The 24,237-nt window shown below is 62.4% G+C and overlaps 1 protein-coding gene across 2 annotated transcripts in view; it reads right to left on the reverse strand.

Annotated features, from left to right (window-relative positions):
- Positions 1-23,969, reverse strand: part of LOC117652369 (potassium channel subfamily K member 1-like) — a 28,507-nt gene extending 4,538 nt beyond the window's left edge. The window contains exons 1-2 of one of the 2 annotated variants that reach the window (XM_034397229.1): positions 23,796-23,969; positions 15,977-16,169 (exon numbers count right to left, since the gene is read on the reverse strand). In XM_034397229.1, the coding sequence (XP_034253120.1) occupies positions 15,977-16,169 (193 nt within the window). In that variant the 5' untranslated portion in view covers positions 23,796-23,969. Of the gene's footprint in view, positions 1-6,074; positions 7,086-15,976; positions 16,170-23,795 lie in introns of those variants that run through there. The other variant, XM_034397228.1, reaches the window with a different exon arrangement.
- Positions 23,970-24,237: the final 268 nt, after the last annotated feature.

Raw genomic sequence — 24,237 nt, forward strand, 5'->3', positions numbered from 1 at the left:
TGAATGAAACAGAAAAAATCTGGAACAAAAGAAATGAACTTGTTGCAGTGCGCCTGTACCGCGCACTTTCTTCTCGGGGAGATAGAACACAGTCACGTCGGCCACGCAGAAAGCAGAGCAACCCTTTTCCTCCAGGCGGCGTACGGCCAGGCACGGCCAGGCACGGCACACCCGTGATAAGGATGCGTTTCAGCCCCGCAGCCCCCGTGGGGGCGCGGCTCAGCACCGCCCACCACGCCCCGCCACCGGCCGGCGCGGACTGGAGCCGGGGATGCAGAGGGGCCCCCTCGGGTGAGTACAGCGTTACGTGTTGCTGGCGGGGCGGGGCGCGGTGGGGGTGATGGCTGTCACTGTGCCGGCCCCCCGCCCTCCCCGCCGGGGCGTGGCTCTGACGTCAGCACCCCGCGGGACTAGGCGCGCCATGCAGTAACTTCGTCTCCGCGCGCCGCGCCGTCTATATTTTTCTCCCTTTCATTTTTTTCCGGAATTCATTTTTTACTCGCCGCTTCTCGTGGGCGGAGAGAGAGAGAGAGAGAGGTTAGTCCACGGCGTGGCGCAGTGGGCAACCGGTGGAGGCGGCCAAAACTCCAGTTGCGTTTTGAGCTGAGGAGTCGCTAAATAGGGCTCGAACCGAACGTGTGACCCCACCAATGGATTGTGGATTGCTCTCCGAACGGGCAATCCATTGGTGGGGCCAGCCACACGCGCGGTTCGAGTCCCTCCCATTCAGCGACTCTGGAGCTCAAAACGCGTCTGGAGCTCTGGCCGCCTCCACCGGTCTTCTGGCCCAGTGCGCGTGGGAGACGCAGCAGCCGGCTGCGTCAGACGGGCGGAGCAACAAACGGCAGAAAAAGGCAGCAAACGGCACGGCGGCAACACGGCAACCCGCACCGCGAAGAGGGCGGAAAAATGGCGAGCCGTCACGTGGAAGGGAGAGGGGAGGGGGAAAAAGGCCCGCGCTAACGAGTCGGCAAGTCAAACAGCGCCCCAGGCAGCCCCAGGCAGCCCCAGGAGGGGTGCTGCTGTTTTGGCCCCGGGGCCCACGAGCGCTGCGCCGCCGTGGCGCTGTGGACGGACAGTGGGCTCAGGGCAGGGAAGGGCGGCAACACGGAGGACACGGCCAGGACGCGGCCGCCGCCTTCTGCTTTTCCGATGTCACTTTCTCCTTTTTCTTTCCTTTTTTGCCGGTCTCTCTGCCTGTCTTTGAGCGGAGGGACGGCCGTTACCGTTATCGCTGGAATTGGATTGCCGCCTCGTCGCGAGTCGAGCCGGAGTCGCCGTTCCACCGACATCCACTCGACGTCGGGGAGAGAAAGAGAGCGCGAGATGATTATTGAGATGTCCAATCCATTACCGACCCTCCACCCTCCGTCTCCATCCGGTCTCCATCCTGCCCGTCACCGCGTCGTCCTCCGCCTTCCTCCTCCCCTCCTTCATCGAGACTGCTCTTCAAAGCCTCCGACACTCATTGCTGTAATGTCGGGGCGTTGCTGTCTGGGGGGTGAATTTACCTCCAAGTTTGAGTTCTATTTCATTTCCAGCCCCGCCACGAGGAGCGGGCTCGGGTTTCAGAGCGCCGTGCGGGTAGGCCACCCGGGCGCCGCGGTGTCTGGCGGGCCTGCCTGCCTCGCAGGCGCTCCGGCCGGCCTTCCAAAGTGGAGACTCTTTACAGTGCGGCGTCGCGACATCGCGGGACGAAGGAATCAGACCGCCCCTTCCCCGCGGTGGAAGGTTACGCCCCCTTATCGTTCTAGCCCCGCCAGTCGCCACCAGCGGACTGCTCCCTCCTTTTTCTCTGCTTTCCTTTCTCCTCTCTTCCTCTCTCCCCTGCGGCCCGCGACCCTGCAGGCCAGGTCAGCGAGACGGAAAAGCACACGCAGCTAATAAGCCGCGATGATCCATCTATCTATCTGGACCGTATTGGGAGCCGGCCGATACGTTATCGACCCGAATACAAAGTCTGCGTCTATCTGCCAGCAGCCCGGGGCAGCGGACTGCGTCCGAACGGCGCTGTCGATCTCTGTCCTTGTCGCACTCTCGGAGCGGTCCGTAGGGGTGCGGTGGAGACAGAGCGCGTTGGTGGTCAGACCGGCGCGGGGTGGGAGGCACGTCAGCGCACAGCGCACGTCAGGCGGACGGGACCCAAAGTACAAACCGTGAAAAAAAGTGTCCGCGTCGAGATGCGGCTTTCCGGTAACGCGTTTCTGTAGTGTCACGGTGGCGCTATTAATTTACGCGCCGAAATTAAGGCTCGCCAACCTTGAACCAACAACGCCAAGGCCATCCCGCAGCCAAGCCCGAGGGGCTGCCGCGCTGCCGCCGCCATCGGAGGGAGGGTGATAAATCATCTTTATTCAGCAGCCGGGCAGCAGTCATCGAGACCCCCGTGCTGTTCGGGGACCCGCCGGGCCGAGCCCCAGTGCCCCCAGCTCGAGAGGGGTTGGTTCATTTCGGCCGCGCGTTCGGCCGCGGTGGCGGGCAGGTGTTCGGGAACAGTGCCTCGCCCACCAGCGCCTTGTGTGCCCCAAGTTAGACGCGCCGTGTGGACACAAGTGCAGAAGGCTGGCAGGCCCGACGATTTTAGACTCGCCGCCTTTGGGCACCGTGTGCACTTTCCTCCGGCGAACTTGCCACACACCTGCCGGCCAAAAATAAGCTGATAAATTCCCGTCGTTGCCGTTGCGAACAACTGCTTCTCGTGCCCGCTTGTCCGCTCGGCCGCTTTCGGGTCACGCCACGCCGCACATCGCTGGCGAGCCAAATTCGGGTTCGCGATAAGGCCTGGCCGACGGCCGGGGTGCCCGTCGCCGTGCGTCGCCGTGCCGCCGTGGAGTCGACGGCTACCTCGCCGAGACCGCGCCTCCGGACAAACACCCACTGCCAAGTTGGGGGGGGGGGTGCAGATTAGCGGGGCCGAGGTGACATCTGGCCGCAGGGGCTGCCGGGGGTCGCAGCGGGCTTCGACGCTCTGTCTCTCTCGCACTCACGGGCCGCCCCCCGGCGGTGCGAGGGAGACAGAGTGACGTGGCTGGCCCGACGGCGGTGGAGCCGCAGGGCGTGGCGGCACTGCCGACAGGGCGACGAGAAAGACAGAAAAACCGGCACTGCTTTCAAAACGCCATGAATGCCGGGCTGTGCGGCGGGTACTGCTGCCAGCGCTGCCAGTGTGGCAGCGATACTGCGTATCATTTTTCAGCGGCCCTTTTCTTTTTGCGCAGCGCCCGAGCTTTATTTTCTATTTTCGCAGCACTCGTTCTCGTTATCCGAGTTTCCGCCGTTCCGCCGTTATTCGGACTCCAGCAGGCGAACGCGCGAACGCTGACGCTATTTTGGTTTTGGCAGCGCGTTCGTTTCAACGCCATGCATCCCTCGCGCGCATTGAGCCTCCTCCTCCTCCCCCCCCCCCTCCCTTTACACAGGCTCGTTATGCATGGTGGCGGCCGTGGGAAACCGAGGGAAACTGACCCAGCTGCCGCTGTCGCGTCGCATCGCATCGCTGTCGCATGATCGTCTGCCGGAGTCAGTGTCGCGGAAAGGGACTGTGGCGCCCTTTGCCGAGCCAGTGCCGGGCTGTTGTAGCGGAACATGCAGACCGCTCTGTCTCTCTCGCACTCATGGGGCGTCCCTTAGGGTGCGACAGAGACGCCAGAGACAGAAGCAGGGCCTCCCTCCGCCCTTAGCACAGCGCCCTTCAGCCGGTTCACCGCCCCACCGGCCCCACCGAAAGCAAGAGCGACCTCTGGCAAAACGCGGCAAAAAAAATCGTGCGAAAATTATAAACGAGACAGCAAACCGATGCCCACTGATGGGGCGTGGTCGTCGCTTTGAAAAAAAAATAAACATCAACGCAGCACTGTGTTTTTCATCGTTTGACACGACTCTCGACCCCGCCTGTCGAACGGCTCGCCTGGCCAGACTCGTGCTATGGACAGCTTTCATTCAGCAGCAGAAAAAAGAAAGGGAGACATTGATAAACGTTAAACCTACTGAGCGAAGTCTGGACAACAAGTCATTGACCAAGAATGGGAGAGAATTCATTCCAGATTTTTGTTTTTGCGAGTCCCAGCACTAGCTGCTAACTGCGGTTTAGGCGTTCCTTGCCCTTTCACCAGGACTTCGGTTCTCTCAATATGCGTCCCTCTATCGGAAAAGTCCTCGCGGTCCCAAAGGGCGCGCCGTGCCGTGCCGCGCAGCCGTCCTCCACGTGAAGGGCCCGAATCCGAACAGCGGTTTTGCCGCTCTGTCTCTCTCGCACTCATGGGGGGCCCCGTGCAGAGCGACAGCTAGCGACCGCTGTTTGCAATCCATCTGCTGTCGCCGCCTCTCTTCGTGGAGTTTGCGACTCTGTCCGGCCGCGACGCTCCAGGAAGCGGAAACAAGTTTCCGGAAGGATTACAGTGTGCGCTTTCGCGGCGTTTCGCGGCTTTCGTCAGGACAGGAAAACCAACCCTCTCCGCCCAGAGGCATGGACACGAAGGGATTAAAAATAAATAAAGAAAATAAAAGCAAAACAAAAATACTCGAGAGTTGTTTGAGTCGGGAGAGTGGCGAGAGTGGAAAGGGGAAGGGGGAGGGCACGGTCGAGAGAACAGCGCGAAATCCAACTTCCAATTTGAGTACCTTAGTCGCTTCAACGAATCAGTAATTAATGTTGAAGTTTCACGCCCGTGCGTGCGGCAGGGCAGAAGTGTCACAAACGCGGAGAAAACCCGAGAAAACCGCTCGTTCTCGTCATCCGACTGAATTTCTCATCCCGAAGACGGGCTGGAGGGAGCATGCGGCCGGCGGGGTGGCGGGAGAGCCGGCCCGCTGAAGCCAGCTGAAGCCCCTCAAGGCCCTGCACGCGTACAGCCTATCACGGCGGGGGAGGGGAGCGGGGGGAAAGGCAGGGGGAGGAGAACTTGAGAAGGAAGAAAAATAAAAGAATAAAATGACAGCATCATGTAGAAATTGGTGTCCTCGAGTCCCGCGTTTATCGACTCCGTCACATCGCGGAATTTTCTCTGCGAGACCATCCCACTGACCAACACTGCATCTCGATAACGACTATGCGCGGCGGGCTCTCACTCACACGCGCGCAAACACTCACACACACTTGCACACTCACACGACCCTGCTGTCCCCTCTCCCACCCCAAGCCACAACACACTAGCACCAGAAGGCTCCAAAAATAAAGCCGGAAAAAACAACAACCACTCTGCGGCTCGCACCCGCGACAAAATGTGCGCCGGGACGCAGACCTAGTGCCCCTTAAGCCCATCCTCGGCTTGAGCCCCGCCTGAACCCCGCCTGAACCCCACCTGAACCCCACCTGAACCCCACCTGAACCCCACCTGAACCCAGGACGCGCTCACGCCCACCACGGCGAGTCGATTTAAATAATGAAGATCTACATTTGAGCCTCGCTCCGCGCCGCGACGCCTTCGCACTGCTGCCGCCTCATTGCCATGGACCGCCGTGTCTGTCTCTCTCGCACCCCCGCGGACGCCCTCCGGGTGCGAGAGAGACAGCGTTGCCGCGGCGACGGCGGCGCGCATCGGACTCGGATTGGCTGTGCCGGGCGGCGCCTTTGCAGTGTGACGAGAATATTCATTGAGGAAGGGGCCACGACGAGTGACAAGAAAGAGGAGAGAAAGCAACGATTCCACCGCCGGGGTCTCATTCTAGATTTTTGACCGCGGCGTGATCGCGTAATGCCCAGCACACTCGGTGTCGTCACAAAAGTTCTGATTGGCGTGTTTGGCGAGTTTACCTTCGGAGGAGGCGACACAATCGAACGCACGGCAGCACTGACATTGCGAATGTATTCGAAAATGAAGGTTTAATGGGGTCTGTTCGTCGACAAGCCGCGCCACATGGTGGCGGACTTGGACGCTGTCAACTCACTAGAGTGAGCGAATTTCGCTCGATTCTTTTGTCACAAATCGCGGCGTATCAGGAAGCGTGCCTGGGTTCCTTTAAGTCAGTACCGCTACGCAGTATAACGCCAAATGGACAAGAGTCTCAAGAAATTTGGGTTCCACCAGGTAGAGTTTGAAAACACGCGTGCCACCGGGTTGTGTTCTGTGCCTCACCTGACACGCAGGGGTGCTTCTCCAGGAAGGCCTGCCTCGCGCGCAGCAGCGACGCCTTGAGCTGGGCCTCGGCGGGGGCCTCGATGGTGGCGAACACCAGCCCGCCCGCCACCAGGTAGCCGACGTAGAAGAACACGAAGAGCAGCAGGAGCGCGGAGGACCGGCGCATCCCCATGACTTCGCGGACGTGCGCGCGGACGCCCAAGGCCCCCATGGACTCGAGGTCCTGCTGGGGGGCGTGCGCCTCGTACCCGGCTTTGCTCGCCTTGCTCATGGCGACAAGGGGAGGGGGGAGGCAGGAGGGGGGACTGGAGGGGAGGGTTGTTTGTGAGAGTGAGATTGGCGGTCCCTGCGACTCTCGGCGTCTTTGTCAGGAGCGTCCCGTTGGCGGTTCGGGTCGCCGTCTTGTTCCGTTAAGTGGTTTTGGCGCGAAGTGTTGTCGGGGAGTCCGCGTCGACGGGAAGGTGACGGGAGTGTTTGTGTGGCCGACGGGCCGACGGCCGGTGATAAGTAGTGTCTCAGAATGCTGGAGGAATGCGGGCGACAGTCCGAGGTGCGCGTTTCGCGTTCTTGTTCTGCACTGCACTGTAGGGGACGGCGGCGACCGGAAGCGGCGGCTTGTCCGGGGCGCTACACTGTCTCACTGTCTTGCGGGAACACTGAACACCGTCACGCACTGAATATCCTCACTTGCACGGAGCCGAGCGTCTTGCTGGCACCACACATTATCCGGGGGGCTGGCCGTGCTGGTCCTAAGGACCTCCTCGTCGTCCTGGGGGCACTGGGGGCACTGGGGCGCCACGCAGCCCGGGCGGCTACTGTCAGCTGGACTCGGCGGCCATGGGGAAGGCCTCCCGGCGGACGGGCCGGACGGGCCGGGCCGGAGCAGGCGGCGGGCAGTCGCCGGCCGCGGTCATGTCAGCAGAGCAGCGGTCAGCGCCGCGTGTCCTGGGTTCAACGCCAGCCGGAGGAGGAGGTGCAGCAAGACTTCCCCGTCGACCTCGCACGTCCACGACGCACCGCAGTGCCTCCCAGCGCCGCTCCCCGCTCGCCGCTCGCGCACTACTGACTGACACCACAAGCCATGCGACCAGAAGGCGGCGGGGAGAGGCGCGGCGCAGCGCGGCGGACCATGGCGGGACCGCGCCAGCGCCTTCGAGGCAGTGGCGGGGCGCGGCGGGGCGTGGCGGGGCGTGGCGGATAGCCGGCGTCCGATCGGACCGGTCTGGTCTGAGTTCGGACTTGTGGAGTCCCCCTTCCCCCGACCCGACAGTCACGACGACGCAGGTCTGAGCGGCATAAGCATACCGGTGTATTCCGGACCGAAACTTCCCTCGGCTTTCCCGAACGCAAAGTACACGCGGAGAGGCGGGGCGGGGTCATGAATGGCGGGGCGGGGCGGGGGGGCGGGGCGGGGCGGCGGGGCGGGGCCACTGCGCTACTGCCCGCCACGCCGGCAGCGCCCCTGATAAGATAGAAGCGAGATAATGGCAGTCATGCATTGACGCGGCGCTGCGTGTGTGTGCGTGTGTGTGTGTCTATGTGTGTGTGCGTGGATCGAATAGTAATTCCGTTTGGTACGTTCAGACAACCAATTTAGCCGCGTGCCGCCCCCGCCGGTCTTTCTCGTATAATCTCGTATAGATGCGGCCGAGCGGCAAAACCGCCGGGGTCAGTGACGGCGGAGAGAGGATGGGGCAGGAAAGCCGTTTAAGCCGTGGAACAACAGCAGCAGCAGTCGCTGCACTGTATGTGGTCGTTGCTCTCGACGGACTCCGCCAAATTGAGGCGTTTCATTGTGGAGCCAAACCCCACCTGCGGCGGGGAGAGGGTGGCGCCGGCAGCGGCTGGGCGGCGGGGCGGGTGTTGGTGTTTGCCGTCGGCGAAACACAGCTGCAGGTTCCCAGAGATAGACGGCACGCCGCCACGCCACTGCCCGAACGCCCCGACGCCACCCGGGAGACTGCCTAGGAGTCCCCGGTTAATCCCGCCTGCAGCAGGAGGCCCCGATTACGCCGCTCGAGAGTGTCGGGGTGGACCTGGCGGTGGAGGCTGTACTGTACGAGCAGGTACGTGACGGCCGGCAAGTACGCCGCAGAGGATTACACGCACGAGTGGCTTGGCGATTTAATTAAAGGCAGCGAATTTGGCGGCCTTCGCCCTGCCGGCAGGGCCGTGCCAGCCCTCTCGCACGTGTGCGCGTGCCTGCCCGGAGCACGCGGACGTCCCCGTCAGGCAGGCCGCTCCCCGCCACCGTCCTGGCCAACGGCGCTGTCTGACGGACACTCCACCGCGACGTCGCGACGTCCATCAACCACGCGAGGCGGCGTCGCGACGCTAAAAAAGCTCAATGTGGCGCGCCAGCCGGGAAGGACGCCCTCTTCCTTTCATCCCCGGTTCCGCCTCTGTGGTTGCCTCGCGTGCTGACGAGTATGAGAATGCCAGTCATTGCGGCCGGGCTGCCCCGGGCCCTGTGGTCTGCACATCCCTTCTTTCAATGGCACCCTTGACGAGCTGCTGGTCTGCTGGGATTGGTGCGGGTTCCTCCTGTTGGTGCCTTTCAAGGCCACGCCGCCCAGCCGCCACTCCCACGAGCAACAATGCCGGGACTCGATTTTCCATCCCACCAACGTATTGGCGGTTCAGCCGCGGTTGTTGTCAAGGCAATCCCTTCGCGTCGCCCAGGCCGCCCTGCCGTCCGTCCTCCCCGAGGCCCTCCCCCTGGGCCGCTGCCTCTGCCAACACAACACGGCGCTGTGTTTACGGAATGCCTATGAAACGGTCACGCGCCGGGTGGCTGCGAGCGGAGCGCTGCGGAGTAGGTAGCAGACGGTATTTATTTACTCGGCCCTCCCCTCTCCCCCTCCCCCGCTCCAGTCGTAGGCCCCCTCTCCCCTGTCCCTCGGGCCCCGTCGTCCAGCGGGCAGCGCGCGCAGCGCACAGCATCGCCATTGACCAAGAAGGTCGAAGTACAGTTTATTCCTATACGTCTGTACCTTAACCTCAAAACGGTTTCTTTCTTTTTCGCAGACTGGCCGAGCCGGGCAGCACTCTGGAAGTACTACAATGTCGCCGTTTCCGCCGGCCAGGGGGCGCGGCGCAGCCGGCAGTCTTAAAAACAGGCGCATTTTTTGAATAAGCGCGCGGCATGCGGACACGAAAGACATCGGCGCTCGGTGCGTGTGCGTTCGGCCGTTCGGCGCGGTCGGTCTCGCCTCCGTGAGGCCTCCTCCTTTACGTAACGATGCGCCGCGCGCCAAGGACACTGACCAGGCCGCCCCCCTCCCCTTCCCCTTTCCCCGTGCCCCTCTCCTGCTGCTGGCGGATGCAAAGTGTCAAAGACGAATGCAGCTGGAGAGCGAGCGTCGCGTCGATGTTGCCAACTTTAGCGCTGGCTGGCTCTGGCAGGCTCTGGCAGCGCGCTGGACTGAAGGACACGCCGGCTAAACCAATTTTAAAAACGCCTGGACGCTCTTATATAAGTCTCGACGAGGCACTTGCCTCGATTCTCTCTCTAGTATTTCATCTTTCAAAATACATCAAGATAAAACGGATAAAAATACAATGACTCCCAATCTTGTACACTGCACAACGCTTCCGACGCAACACGGTCGTTTCTTCCGTTTTCGTTCTTCAGTCAAAGATTTGTTTAAATTTGTTTTCCTTGGCGGCGTTCGCTGTGACGTCACGGCTTGCGCGGTGCTGGCTGGGCCAGTGCTCGGCGTTGAGCTCATGCTGCGCGCCGCGCGCCGCGCTCCGGAAGATCTGTCGCAGGAATGCTTCATGCCTTTACTGCAGTCGTTGCGCCAAACACGTCATAAAGCTTGCGAGTTTACGCCCTTCCCCCTCTCTCCCTTCCCCGCTGCAGGTGGGTGGGGATGCAACGGCCTGCAACGGCCTGGATCCGCTGACCCCGCCCTACCTGCCTCGCGGCAAGGAGGGTCCCTACATAAATACGTGGTCGAAAAGGACGCGCATCAAAGTTCAAGGGCGTTCGGGGCGTGGGGGCGCCGGGAGTGGGGAATCGGGTTAGCATTTTGTGGATGTACTTTATGGAGGAGCCCCGCGCAAAGTGCGGGTGCCGAGGTGGTGGCCATCCCGGCCCGGCGCGGCGCGGCACGGCCGAAATACAGGTCTCCTGCAAGGGGGCTGGCTGGTGGGAGGGCAGTCCTAAATGGGATTCCCCCCCCCCCTGTCCCGCCCCCCTCGCCACCCCCGGCCCACCTGCTACTCGCAATCTGCTCCCAGGCCTCCAGCCTCCAGCCCTCCAGTGCCTCAGCCTCCAGCCAGGACCGCCTTCAGCTTTCAGCCTTGTAGTGTGGCAGCAATAAGCTGGTCACACGTGTGTGCGCCCCGCGCTCCGCGGCCCCACCCACAGCCAGCACACACGCCGGTTCCGGAAGCACTTTCCAAAAGCCGACCGAAAATGCTTTTGGCCAGAGGGAAATGCATTGCGCAGAAAGATTCTCTCGGCCAGAAGAAAAGGCATCGGTTGGAAAAATTCTCTTGGCCACAGTAAAAGGCATTGGTCGGGAAAATCTCTTGGCCACAGGAAAATTGCATTGGGCTGAAAAATCTCATTCAACGAACGTTAATGAAAGCAGATGATCCGTCGCGTTTCACAACTGCTGTGATAGCCGAGAGGCTAGAGACGTGGGATCGAGTTACCGCAGGCGGGCGTTCGAATACCAGCGTCACATACGTTTTTTCGACTTACTATCCTAAGGGTGGTGGTTCGAGGCCATCCGAGCGGAGCCGTGTGCAACAGACCCACATGCCGGAGGTTCGACTCCTAACAAATATTTCCATTTAATTTTACTGCCTCACCCAGTGCGGTTGAAACCTGTGAACGTGAGCCCACTCCGTGCATGGGACGTGGTGGTCCAGGGAGTAGAGGCGTCGGTTCTCAATGCTAGAGTCGGCGGTTCGACTCCCCCAACTTCTTGCGAAATTTTGACCGGGTCGGTCGAGTCCTGTTGCGTCAAGAACCCACCTCACGCCGGTCCCCTCATCATGGGCCGTGGTGGCCGAGAGCGTAAAGTCGTGTGATCCCGATGGCGGGGTCCGGGGATCGAATCCTATCATTTCATTACGTTTTTCGACCGCCTCCCTCCCCGTGCAACTCAAACCCGTCGTCCAACACGCTGCCAGACGTACAAGCGTGATAGCGTAGTGGTCAGAGTCACATTCACCTGGCCACTCCGCTGTGGGTGTCTAAAAAGCAATCCGCTTCGGCGGGTTGGCCTCGGCACTGGAGCGATGGAGTATTTGATCCATCAATCCAGACCATCCGGTGTGTGGTTGCGGGTGGTGCCTCCTTGACTCGTCGGGGAGGCGATGATAAGTCCTTTGAAGCTGGCCTAAAACGCTGTATGTTCGGTACGGGAGCGCCGGACAGTGGGGGTACCATGGGGTACACAACCAACCCTACGAAAACAAGAAGCTCCCACCAAACCTCTTCTCTGTCTGAGTCTCTCTCTGTCTCTCTGTCGTCTCACTCTACGTCCCGCCCCTCAAAGAGCTTCGTACTGGGTGCTCTCACCCAGCTGCCTGAGCTTTGGGGTCCTACTGGGTCCCCCGGCGAACGCTTGGGTCGCTGACGGGATTAACCCCAGGTACCTGATAGCACCGGTTCCCATCCCGAACACCGAAGTAAAGCAGGAGGCCTCCCCATTAAGACTGGGGAGGGGGTGTAGAGTTCAAATTTTTTTCTTTTCCCTTTCAAATTTCTCAGTCAATACTCGTTCGGTTTCCTTATACGGGGTAGGCGCTGTACCGAGGAGGGATTGTCGAATCCCGCGCAGACTGCGCCTCATTGCCAGCCAGCCAGCCACACGCGCCAGCCCGCCCCGGCAGCCAGCCCCTATTATATTGTTTAGGATACGCGCTTCGTTTCTGGACTCGAGAGTAAAAGCACACTGACACCTTCATGTGTATAGTAGTTTTAAGTATGTTTCAAGTGTGAAGGTATCATCTGCTAAAAATGGTCTGGGAAGGCATGCGCGAGCGCTGGCCGTGCGGTTCGGCACCGGGGGTGGGGGGAGGGAGGGGTGGGGGGGTGGGGGGGGTGCTGGGGGGCGCGGCTGGCTTGGCTGGCTACTGAGGGCGGTCAGGGGTGCAGCGGTTTCCGATGCCTGGCGCCTGCCTGGCCGCCAGACTGCGGTGTGCTGCTGGACTCGGGCCGAAGCCGCGAAGCCGGCCCGGTGGAGATCCCCCCCCCCCCCCCCCCGGTATCGACACCGACGTGCGCATCTGCCGAAAAGTTCCCAGAAGCTGCTCCACACTCCGTTTCAATCATGAAGTTGGGCTCATTATTCACCGTGTGGCGGCGCCGTTCGATTCCCCAACTCTTTTTTCCTTTTTTTTATATCGCGGAAAAATGGTGTTCCACGAAGCGCCGCCTCCTCATCAGGGTGAAGAGTTTTCGCAGTAATTTACCGCGGCTCTTTTTGAAAACGCTGGCAGTGTAGCGTCAGCGAGGCAGTCGGAAGCGAGGCGAGAGGTGTTTCGCTCTTCGCGTTATTAAAACTTTACGCTGCGGGCAGCGGGCCAGGGCCGGCCAGGGCAGCACCGAGCTGCAGCCGGAAAGGGTTCGCCCCGACTTTGACACACTGTAACTATTCTCTTTTTGCGGGACGCACTGTGCGATTCGCGAATAGCTATTTTCGCAGTCCGATGCAACTAGCCGGCAGTGGCCTTGCATCGCCAAGGTGGCGTCCGCTATCTCGATGCAGCTTGCATAACCAGGAGGGTCTCTGTGTTCTATTTGCGGGGCGCGTCACTGGCCTCGCGACCCCGACCGCGGCCGCGCACTGCAGGCCGTGGTTGTGAAAGTGCCAGTGTGGTTCCGTGCGAGCGGAAGGTCTCTGCGCGTCTCCCTCGCACAGTGCAGCGTCCCGCGTGTGCGAGGGAGACGGCCTGCTGTTCGCGGAGCGTCACATGTACCTCATTACGTCACGCTGCGGGCCGCTCCGTTCCAACAACCCCTTCGTCTTCGTCGTCGGCCAAGGACCAGGTCGACGCGGGCCTTCGTTACCCGCAAACAGACCGGAACTCGGCCACGGGGTCGCGGAGACTCCGGCTTGCCTCTCTTATTGGCGCCCGTGCGGCACTTTGTCAAAAGGCGCGGCCTTCCCTTCCCGTTGCCGCCCTCGCCGGCCTCCGCGCCACGCCGCCAGGCGCCGCCAGAGGGCAGCACTGCGCGGCACGGCGCACTTCGGAGCGGATCGGCGAGGAGCAGGAGAGGATCAATGGCGTGGACAATGCGGCGGCGAGATCCGATAGCACGCCGAGCTGGGCCTCGCTGTGCTGGCGGTGACGGGCGGACCAGCCGACGGGGGCGTCGGCCGCGTCATGGAAGACTTTCTCTGGCAGCCAGAGGGGCGGGGAGGGGCGGGGCGGGGCGGCTAATCAGTGTGCCGAGCAGAGTGCGTCTCGGATCGGAACGCCTGCGGAGCGGCGGGGTAGGCAATCCGTCGCACTCGCGAGCTCGACGGGACGGCCTGCCGCCGGGCGCTCCCCGTGTCCGAGACCGTCCGGCCGCCCGCGCACAGTGGGCCAGGAGACCGGTGGAGGCGGCCAAAACTCAAGACGCGTATTGAGCTCCAGAGTCACTGAACAGGACTCGAACCGAACGTGTGACCCCACCAATGGATTGCTCTCCGAACGAGGAATTCATTGGTGGGGGTCACACGTTCGGTTCGAGGCCTGTTTAGCGACTCTGGAGCTCAAAACGCGTCTAGAGTTTTGGCCGCCTCCACCGGCTTCTGGCCCACTGTGCCGCGCCGCGGCAGAAGGGAAGGAACGGGGGAAGGGCCGGGAAGGTGACATGGTGGAGGGCGGTGCGGCGCGGCCTTACAGTGAACGCCACCGGTGTCGACGGGAACCACCCGCGGCGTCGGCGTCCGCGAAGCGCGGCCGCTGCGAAAATTACTCCATCAATGAAATGGACTCCGCTGGGGCAATAATTGAATTAAAACGTAGGCGCCACCCGCAGGGGCCGCGACGGCTGCCCTTGAGAGCAAACAAACTCTTTTTCTCAATTTTTTTTTCCCAGGAGCCCTGCGGGCAGCGGGCGGCCAGGGCAAACGGTGGCTTTACAATATTCATGCGGCCCCGCGCGCCGGCCGCGCCAGCCGCCAGACGGATGCTAATTTCGACTTCCGACTCCAGCCGCCCCGGCGTCGCCCCGGCGTCGCCCCGGCGTCGCCCTGGCGTCCTGGCCGAGAGCCACTCCGACGAGACGCGGAGGCCGCGGCGCCTTGGTGGCGTCTCCGACGAAATGCCACCCGCTCTTTATTGCCAGCTTCTGCCGCGACGTCGCACGACATCGACCTTTTTCCGAAAGGGAAACGAAAACTACACAGCTGCCAAACGGCATAGAGCGTCCCAGCAAGCGACGTTCGATCGAGGCGCCCCGACAGGGGACAGAAATTGAAGGCCTTGGCTGTGGCGGTGGCGCTCATCAGCACGGAATTGCCCCACCGCGCTGCGCGGCGCAGTGCGCCCCGGCGGTGCAGCCTGGGGGGCCTGGGGGCCTGGGCTGCGTAGTGTATCGCACAGGTAATCTTGTTGCCCCGCCAGACTACACGTGTTATGAGGTGCGAGAGAGAGGCGCCCCGCCCCGCAGGCAGCACGTGGCGACGGGAGAAAGGCCACCACGAGCGCAGGCCGCCGTGTTCGCATTCGCAGGTGAGCCCCTCCACGGACGCCCCATGAGCGAGAGAGAGACAGTGTGCCCGCGGCCACGGCACCTGTCGCTTCCATCACGTCGCACAGTGTACCTGCCGTCACTCACCCCCGGGCATATTAGGCACAATAAGGGAAGCGACAATGTGGCAGTGCAGGGCGCGGCGCGGCGCGGCCTCGGCGGCGATGACGGCGGGGTGGTTGAGGGGTGGGGAGGGGGCTGTCAGAGGAAAATTAATTAGCGTGCGAAAGCAATCAGGCCGGGAAGTGAAAGCTTCGGGGAGCCTAAGAGGGCGGCGGGGCGCGGAGGCTTGTCGGCGAAGTTGTGTGGAAAAGAGAGGGGCAGTCCGACGGTACCAACGGCTTGCTCAGCCGCTCTAACTAGCTTCAACAACAGTCGGCTGGGGGTTCGTTTCCGTGAATCCAGCGCGCAGGCTCACGCAAACACTGCCTTGTCGCGCTGCCTCTCTCGCACCCTCGCATCACGGGGCGCCCCGTGAGTGAGAGAGACGGACAGAGAGACGCGAGGGATGTTCCACCGTTCCACGCGGCGTCGCGCGTCGCCCAGTAATGCACTTTGTGGACTTTGTGTCTCGGTCCCAGTGTGCTACGCGCTGCGCTTCGCGCTGCCGCCCCGTCACGCTATTCATTCTGCAGGCTGCCTCCGAAAGTCCTTCTGTCTCTGTCGCACCTCGCGAGACACCCCGTGAGCGCGAGGGAGACGGAGCGACGAATGGGACCGCCGGCTCGTAAAAAAGGGAGCGACTGTTCGTGACGTATCACAGGCGCACCTCCTTTTACGGCTGGGTTTATGCTTTAGCTTGAACAAACTGCGCAGGGCGGGTGTGAGTGAGCGCGCACTCACAGCCCTTTCCTTTCGCACTCACGGAAAGACCACGCAGGCACCTCCCGAACGCGCAGGGTTTTCATGATTCGCAAAGCGTTTGGTAAACATAGGGGCTTCTACACCCCAAAAAAAATGACTTCTTGGATCAAGAAAAAATTAACTTTTCTTGGTTTTTGCGAGAAAATATTTCTTAATCCAATTTTTTTTATGAAGAAAATTTTTCTTGTGTCATGATTTTTTTTCCTTACAAAAAACCAAGAAAATCAAAAATCAAGAAAGCCTTTTTCTGGGTGTACCGAGCAGCGCTGTCGCCGCTCTGTCTCGTGGCGTTCGCCTCCAGGGTGCGAGAGAGACAGAGGGTGCCTACCGCTGACGCAGGGGTGGTCGCGCAGGAACTGGGCGCGCAGACGCCGCAGGTCGTCGATGCGCTCCTTCTCCACGGGGCCCTCGATGCTGGAGAAGACGGTGGCCCCCATCAGCAGGTACGCCATGAACACCACGACCAGCGCGGCGAAGCGCGCGCTGGCGCTGTCGCACGGCGAACGGCACGGCAGCAGCATCTGTCGGCAAGCGGATAAATAAATAAACAACGATGAATTTTGCACTCGCGCGTCGAATGTGGCGCGGCGGCGACGACGGGCAGGCGTTCTGAACAAAGTTTACGTCGCTCTGCTTGTCTCTCTCGCTCCCTACGGGACGGCTATGAGTGCGAGAGAGACAAAACGACGGGATCAGGCGGCGGGGCGAGTGCGCACCGCCCAACTCTCGAAACAACGCGAGTGCACACTGTAACGGCAGCGCGTTCGTTAGCGCAGTTCAATACAGCAATCGGCAGTGCGTCATTACGGACTGGGCCGTCGCTCTATCGGTGCCCCGTGTGTGCGAGAGAGACAGAGCGACGGCAGCGTCGAAGGCCGTGGCCGCGCGAAAACGAGGCGGCGAGTGACGCGCTCCCTCCACGAAGGCCGGCAGGACGGCCAGCCAGGACGGCCAGCCAGGACGCCCAGCCAGGACGGCGTCAGCAACAGCCGGTAGTCCGGTCGGGTGTTCGTCGTCACGCCAGTTATGGCCTCGAGATGACAGCGGGTGGGGGAGGGGGTTCCAGGCAGTCGGCCGCAGCCCGCTCCAGGCTCCAGTCGGTCTCCGCGGAGCTCCGGTTGAGTCTCCGGGGACGCCCCCGAGCCCAAGGCGCCAAGGCGACCCACAAGCAGACTGAGTCCGAAGCACCGTTTCGCCGCTCTGCCTCTGTCGCACTCAGCGGGCGTCCCCTAAAGGTGCGAGAGCGACGACTCGGCTGCGTCATTCCGCTGCGACCTTGAACTGCCCCTCGTCATATCAATGTCATTTTTGAAGCCGTTGCGCGGAGCGCGCCGCCCACCAGAAACTTTCCTTATTTATTCCGTTCCGCTCCTGCTTTCAAGAGAGTGAAACTGAAAACTAGCTGGGGGGTCCGAAAGTCCGAAAACGGGCTGCGCCTTGGAGAGCTTGAAGGTTGTCAGGGCGACAGCAGTCTGATTCCGAAAACTGCCTCTCTCGCACCCTTGAGGCGTCCCGCAAGGGAGCGAAGGGGAGAGAGCGAAGGAAGCTCTCCGTTCGGAACCAGACCACACAGCCCCGCGGTTGAAAAGTGTCTTCGGCGTCGCGTCGCCTCGCGGGACGAACATCATTTCTCTGCTGTCGCCGCGGCGTGCCTGGCTGCCTGGCGCCTAGCGCACCCTGCAGACTGATGCCGAGAGTCGTCTACGTCGCCCTGTCTCTCTCGCGCCTCTACGGGACGCCCCATGAGTGCGAGAGAGACAGAGCGACGAAATGGAATCTCGGAATCAGGCTGCTGGCCCGCGGAGAGCCCCTCAGCTCCGGTACACCTGCGAAGCGGAGCCCCGGTGGAGCCTCAAGCCACAAAGTGGCTTATTGAAAGATTACGTCAGGCCAACCTCTCTCCCTCTCACTCGCACACACAAGCGCAGCCCCCTATACTCTCACCCTCACCTCCACACGCGTGGAAGCAGGGCTGCGCTGCTGCGCTTCTTTTCATTGCTTCCGCCGCCCCCTGCAGACTGATTCCGAAAGAAGTCTTGGTCGCTCTGTCTCTCTCGCACCCATACGGAACGGCCCACGAGTGCGAGAGAGACAGCGCGGTGAACGACTCTCTGCCTGGCTGGAGGCAGTGACAAAGACGGATGCTTCCAGCGACGCGTTCGCCGGGCCAAGGGCACCGCGCGGCCGGGGGTCAGGTTTGCGCTTTGACCCGAACGAGGGAGGGGGCGGCTCGCTCAGAAATGAGAGCAGGGGAAGCGAAAGGCGAGTGCAGCAGGTTGGCTTCGTGAGAAAGGCGGCGGCTGGAAGCCGCTGGAAGTCACTCCGATGTTCAGCCGCCCTCGAGCCCCGTCTGTCACTGTGCGGGGCGGGGCGGGGCGGGGGGGGGGGGTGGTGGTGTAGAGTTGGCCAACTTGCAGGCGCGGCGTGTGGGGCGTGTGTGCGCGCGGTGGAGGCAGCCTGCGGCAGCCTCCACTGTGGAATGCAGAATCGGATGAGGAGCAAACCGACAGACCGCGGCTCGCGGCTTTGCCCCGAGTGCCTGGCTCAAGGCCTGGCGCTGTGCGACGCCGCTCGGCACGCCGCGGCACGCCGAGCACCGAGAAAGCAGAGAGAACCTAGACCGGAAGTGGGGGCCCCAAAGCAGAGGCAATCGGGGGGGGGGGGAGCCTCTCTAACGGGACGGGGGGATGATGGAGATCAGGGACTGGCGAGGGCCAGACGGGGCGACGAATCCTTCTCTCTCACACACTGGCAGGCAACGCGGGGTATCGGCGCAGCCTCCGCCTCTTCATCATCGTCGTCCTCGTCCTGCGGCATCCACCTTCCCGACCTTTCCCTTCGCAGTGTAGTGGCCCGAGTGCCGATCGGACCGAGGCTGGTCGAGGCTGGTCAGGGCGCGCGGAAGGAAGGGCGAGCTGCCTTAATTATCTGCTGGACCGACTCCTCCCTCGGGGCCGCGCCTTCCGTCGCTCTGTCTCTGTCGCTCTCACGAGGCGGCGCGTCGGGTCGCGAGAGAGACCTCCCCCGCCCTCCATTCTCGCTCCGGCGTCAAGCGGCAGGCCGCAGTCCGCAGGCCGCCTTGCCTCGCAGCTTTTGCCTTCACCAACTTTTATCAATGCGCGCCAAAACTTTTCTTCAACTTATCCTCGCGCCTGCGATGACACGCCGGGGGGCGAGACTCTCTGCCCGCTCTGCCTCTCGTTATGCCGACCGGCCTGCTAACTCCGAGGTAATTTCAAGAAGAACGGCAAGGAGGGAACAGAAGCAGCTTTCAAAACAACAGAGGAAATGGATGATGTTTGAACCTTGCTGCGCTGCACGTCGCCGTGTCGCCGCGTCACGGATTCAGTGACAAATGACCCTCGACACCGAGTGCGGGGCGCCCGACAGGCCTGTAGTAGTGGGCACGCATTGACCTTGAGCGCAGTGCGCGGCAGTGCGTCCCCCTCCCTCCAAAGGATGGATGTCTCTGTCCACTTGGGCGCCACTGTGTGCGTGTGCGTGTGCGCTTGTTTGCGCGGTCATAGCGCCAACAACCCCGTATCTGAGCGGGCTGCGTGATGTACTGCATGCTGTTGCCGAGCGGGGCGCTTTGCAGAGGGGATGGGACCACCTGATCCGGGCGCCGCACGTGCTGTGCCCCCTGGGACTGTCGCTGTCTCTGTCGCTCTCGTGCAGCGCTCCGAAGGGTTCCCAGAAAAGAGAGAGAGAGGGGGGGGGGCCTCCAGCCAGCGTGCGCCGGTCTGTGTTTCAAACATCAACCGCAGACAATAGACAGCAGCGGAAAGTTTAATTTGGCAATGGTTATGGCAGCGCTCTGCCCATACACTGTCTTGGCCCAGCAGCGGGGAAAAGTTCGCTAATCGTCCGCCTGCCTGCCTGCCTGCCTGCCTGCCTGCCAGCTTTCGCCAAGGCTTCTGGCTTTGTCGCGAGGCACGTTTTGGCAGCGCACTGCCATGGCACTGCGAAGGCCACGCAGGCGGCAGAGCTTTGTCTCGACTCTACAGTATTTTCGGCACCTTCTCTTGTTGGCGCCTTGGCGCCCTGCAGACTTCGGCAAGTTTCGGGCCGAGTTTCCGGCGCGCTGCTGGCGGGCTGGTTCCGAAGCGGTGATTCGTCGCTCGCTCTCTGTCAGCGTGGGCCGCCCCGTGAGTGCGACAGAGACGTGGCTCAGCCTGAAGCGTGAGGGTAGGCCCGGGCTGGCCCGGCCGTGGGCCGTGTTTGCAGAGCGGCCGGACTGGGCTGCGGCCCCCCTGCGGCCTAGGGGGGCCAGTCGCGCGGGCCGGCCATCCCCGGCGGCCACCAGCGGCGGCCCAGCATGGCAACCGGATTTGCTTCCTGCTGCCGGGCCATCGCCCGGGCCTCTCGGGCCACGCCAGCCCCCGGACAAAAACCCCGGGGGGCCCGGAATTTGGGGGGCCAACCCCCTGTTGGGCCCAAACTTTGCAATATCCTAGAGTGGGGACCGGGGTTTGGAAAGCGACCCACAGCCCCTCTTGGGCTGATTTTCTAGCGCCGGTTCCCCTTCCCCCGGTAGGCAAAAAACACCTCCGATGGTGTGGTACCCGGACATTGAGGGAGGCCATTAACCACAGCTAGATTGGCCCGAATTTAGCAATAACTGCTCTAGAGTAGAAATATGGGGAGTCACGCGAGGTTGGTCCTCCACCCCTGGTTTCCTCTTCGGGAGGTTGTGGGGCGCCCCGGCCGCTTCGGCGCTTCGCACCTGGAGCTCGAAACGCGTCAGGTTTCGGCCCCCTTTCCCCCGGGGTTTTCCCGTCCTGGCCCCTAAAGGGGGTGCCGGTCCCGGCCGCAAAAAGGGCGGCAGTCTCCCAGTGCCCCTGCAGACCGATGCCGTCTCTGTCGACTCAGGCGGCGTCGTGCTGCAAGAGAGAGACGGACAGAGCGACGAGACGTCTGTTGTTGGGAACCGCTGGACTGCTCCGGCGAGTCCTTTCTTCGTGGGACAGCGATCCTCTGGCCGGGCCTCTCCGAGAGGCGGTATTGACCACCGCGGACACAAAGAAGTGCCAGGACGTGGCCGCGCGCCGCAGAGCACCTGGCTGGCTGGTGGTGGCTGCCCCTGGCTGCCCCTCGAGTGCGACAAAGAGGCCGGGTGCCTCCCCTCCCCCTCCCTCGGGCCCTCGCGGCCGCGGGTACGTTGTTCATTACGTGATGAAGTGCAATGAGCGAAAGAGGGGCTTGTCACTCCAGCGCCCCGCGGCGAGCCTCGGTAGCTCGCTCGGTAGCCTCGCGGCAGGATCAATCAGCCGGATTAACAAGGGGCGGACGAGCCCGCCGCGAGGCTAGCCGCACTGGAACATGAAAAAAAATGAAGATGGAGAAGAATCTTTTTGTCGAGGGTTGCTGCGACCCCTTCTCCCTTCGCCCGATTGCGACCGTCCTGTCCTCCTCGCTGTTTGATTGGCGGAATGAACCTCACGGACGACGACGGACCTACTTGGCGGGCCGTCGGACTGAGGGGGGCCTGGGTGTGTGACGGACGACACGCACACACACGCACACACACGTACACGCGGAGGGGTGCTTGCGGGGGGTCCTTTATTTGCGGTGCGAATCAACGGGCTAACCTTGTTTATATCGCGCACGCCGCGCAAGCCAAAGCCCTGCAGCAGCAACACCGAAAAAAAAACCAACAACAACATGCCACTCCAAAAAACAACAGCAAGGACGAAGTACTCGGTTCTTGATTTTGCGCGCGCGTCGCCCGCGGGCTAATTTGATTTCGCTTTCGATGTGGGCACGGTGCTCCCACCGAGGGAGGCGTGAGTGGCAGCATGAAGACGCGCGACCCCGTCCTCGCCCCCGACGGCGTTTCGAGTCGTCGGATGCCCCGTCCCCCGCGGCCGTGGCGCCGCTTCGCCGCTTATCCCCGGGATGGAATAATAAAATGATTTGCTTGCCGGATTAACGATGCTCAGAAGGGCCGGGGGAAAGGGGGGGGGGCTTGCCAGTGATGGCGTGCGACAGTTATTCGAGTCGGGGGACTCCGAGTGTACGCCCGGGCTTACGCAGCATTCAATTAATTGTCACGGTGGTGAGGGGGGAGGGGTGGGGTGGCTACAAAAAGGCCGGTTTGCCCCCCGCCCCCTTGCCCCGCCCCAAACAGACACTGATGTACTGCTGCGCGGCAGTTCCTCACGCTGCCGACGGAGAGGTTTAATCTCTAGCCGCTTCTGCCACCGCCACCGCGCTTTAGAGCTCTCCGTGGCCGGGCTGGTAGAGCTTTTTTTGGGGGTTCTCTCTGACACTCACCGGTGGGCCGAGCGTGCGGCGAGCGCGGCGTGTCCCCACGGCCCCCTTGACCACCCCGCCTGCCGTACACCGGCCCCTCAATTTGCCTGAAACGAAACCGCGGCTGCGCGGCCCCCCCCCCTCCGTACGTGGGTGGTATTTCTGTGGCGCGGTGCGATGAAATTTTCATCAGCAGGTCGCTTCCAAAACACGTGGCCGTTTCGGTTCGGCAGTGTACACCCCCATCGGCGCGAGGCCTCCAGCCCCTGCAGGCCCTCGGCCTCGGCCCTCCAGCGACAGCTCAGTGTCCGCCTCCCCGCCCCTACTTGTGCCGCCATTCTCACCTCCACTAGTGAACTACCCCCGGCCCCGCCACGGCCCCCGCCATGACGCCCGCCATCCTCATCGCCAGCCGGGGCACGGCTGGGATCTGAATTAAACAAAAGGTCCCCCCTACCCCCGGCCAGATCTAAAGCGACGCGGCCTCTGCCGTTCTGGGGCTGACAGTGATATTTCCATTGTTGGCGCCGCAGCGACGCAGCGACGCCCGAGTGACGCGAGAGCGACGCTGAGTGACGTGAGGGCAACGCCGCAGTGACGCGAAAGCACACGCGACTGACCGCCGAGTGGCATGCAGGAGTAACGGAGTGACACGTGGGAGTGACCGAGTGACAGGTGGGAGTGACCGAGTGACACGTGGGAGTGACCGAGTGACACGTGGGAGTGACCGAGTGACACCGTGGGAGTGACCGAGTGACACGTGGCAGTGACCGAGTGACACGTGGCAGTGATCGAGTGACACGTGGCAGTGACCGAGTGGGAGTGACACCCGAATGAAACGTGGGGGTGACACGTGAGTGACACCGCGAGTGACAGGAGGACGCCTTGAAGGACGCCGCCCGCGGCGCTCGCTTCAGCAGCAGCACAGCTCGCCGAGCTCCCCCTTCAGCCAATTAAACAATCTGCCGAGCGGTGGAGCCGCAATGTGCCCAATTTGCTAATCCCTAGGTGGGCCTGCCAGCCCGCCAGCCCGCCAGCCAGCGATAAAGCAAATGTTGAGTCTGCGCCGCGCGCTTGTTTGTGAGAGAGGGATTAACGTCGGTATAGATTTTTGCCCGGCATTGTTCCGCGGCTCCGCGGCTCCGCGGCCTGTCCGGGGTCGCGACGCCGTCGTGCTCATAATGGCAATGGCCCCGCCGCTCCCACGTGCGTCCAGTGGCGTGCCGCCGCGGCCGTAACCCAGCCGCTACCCTGCTTGTAAATCTTGGGGGTGCTTTTTGCGCGGAGGGGTTGGCAGCACTTCGCTAAGCGTTAGGGGCGGGTTAGGGGCCATCAAAGCGGCCCGCCTCGCCTCTCTAGTACCTCCCCCCCTCTCTCTCTCGTTTTCAGCTGCTGATATTCCGAAAAGGGTTTGACACCCCCTCCCCCGCCACCGCCACCTTCACGAAATGAAACAAGATAGGGAAGATAAGGGCGCACTCTGACGATGCTGTATGCATGGACGTGAATGGGCGGCCCCGTTGCGTTGCGTCGGCCGAGTCAATGGGTTCAATGAATCCTTTATTGCGATTCGGCGGATGCAGAAGGTCGGACGAATCAGCGAGGAAGTCAGCTCACATTCGCTGACTGTGGCGCTGGCGGCGAAGCTGACGAGCTGACATGCGCTGACACGCGCTGACACGAGTCAGCGACAAGGGAGACAGTTCACTGACAAGACCCGCCGCAAGCAAGCGTCATCACAAACCATCGAACGGACAAGTGACGGACGCGAGCTGACACAACTGACACGCACATGGCAGTCAACAAAGAATATCTGCCACTGACAACTGGAACGGTGACATGACACCCCCACAGCCGCGCTGACGCCGAGCAGACCGAGCAGACAACCTTACCTCTGCAGTTGGCCGGTTCGCTACTGACGTGCCATGGACCGGGGAGCTGACGCCACGACGGCTGTCAGTGGGCTGCGCGCCAAACTGACACGCCAACTGACAGGGCCGCTGCCGGTGTGGGCGAAACGCGAAACGGTCGGAGGGAGGCGAGAGCAACCGACCACGCCGGTACGAACCACGCGACTGGGATGGGGCCCGGGCCCGCCGCGGCCACCCCTCCACCTTGCAAGCGCGGCGCGGCGCGGCGGGGCGCGGCGGGGCGCAGTGGCCCCCCTCTTTTGTAGCCGCAGCCCCATTCGGTCCCTCCGGAAAGGGGGGCCGGGCTGAGGGGCCGCGGGGCCCGAGGGGACGCGTTTTGGGGAATAGGGGGCAGGGCCGGCAGGGCCGGCAGGGGGTGCCCAATGTAGGTGTGTTCGGGGCAGGGCTCCGGGTCGCCGCGAAG

The sequence above is a fragment of the Thrips palmi genome, unplaced genomic scaffold (genome assembly GCF_012932325.1).
Source record: "Thrips palmi isolate BJ-2018 unplaced genomic scaffold, TpBJ-2018v1 HiC_scaffold_7, whole genome shotgun sequence".
Lineage (NCBI taxonomy): Eukaryota > Metazoa > Arthropoda > Insecta > Thysanoptera > Thripidae > Thrips > Thrips palmi.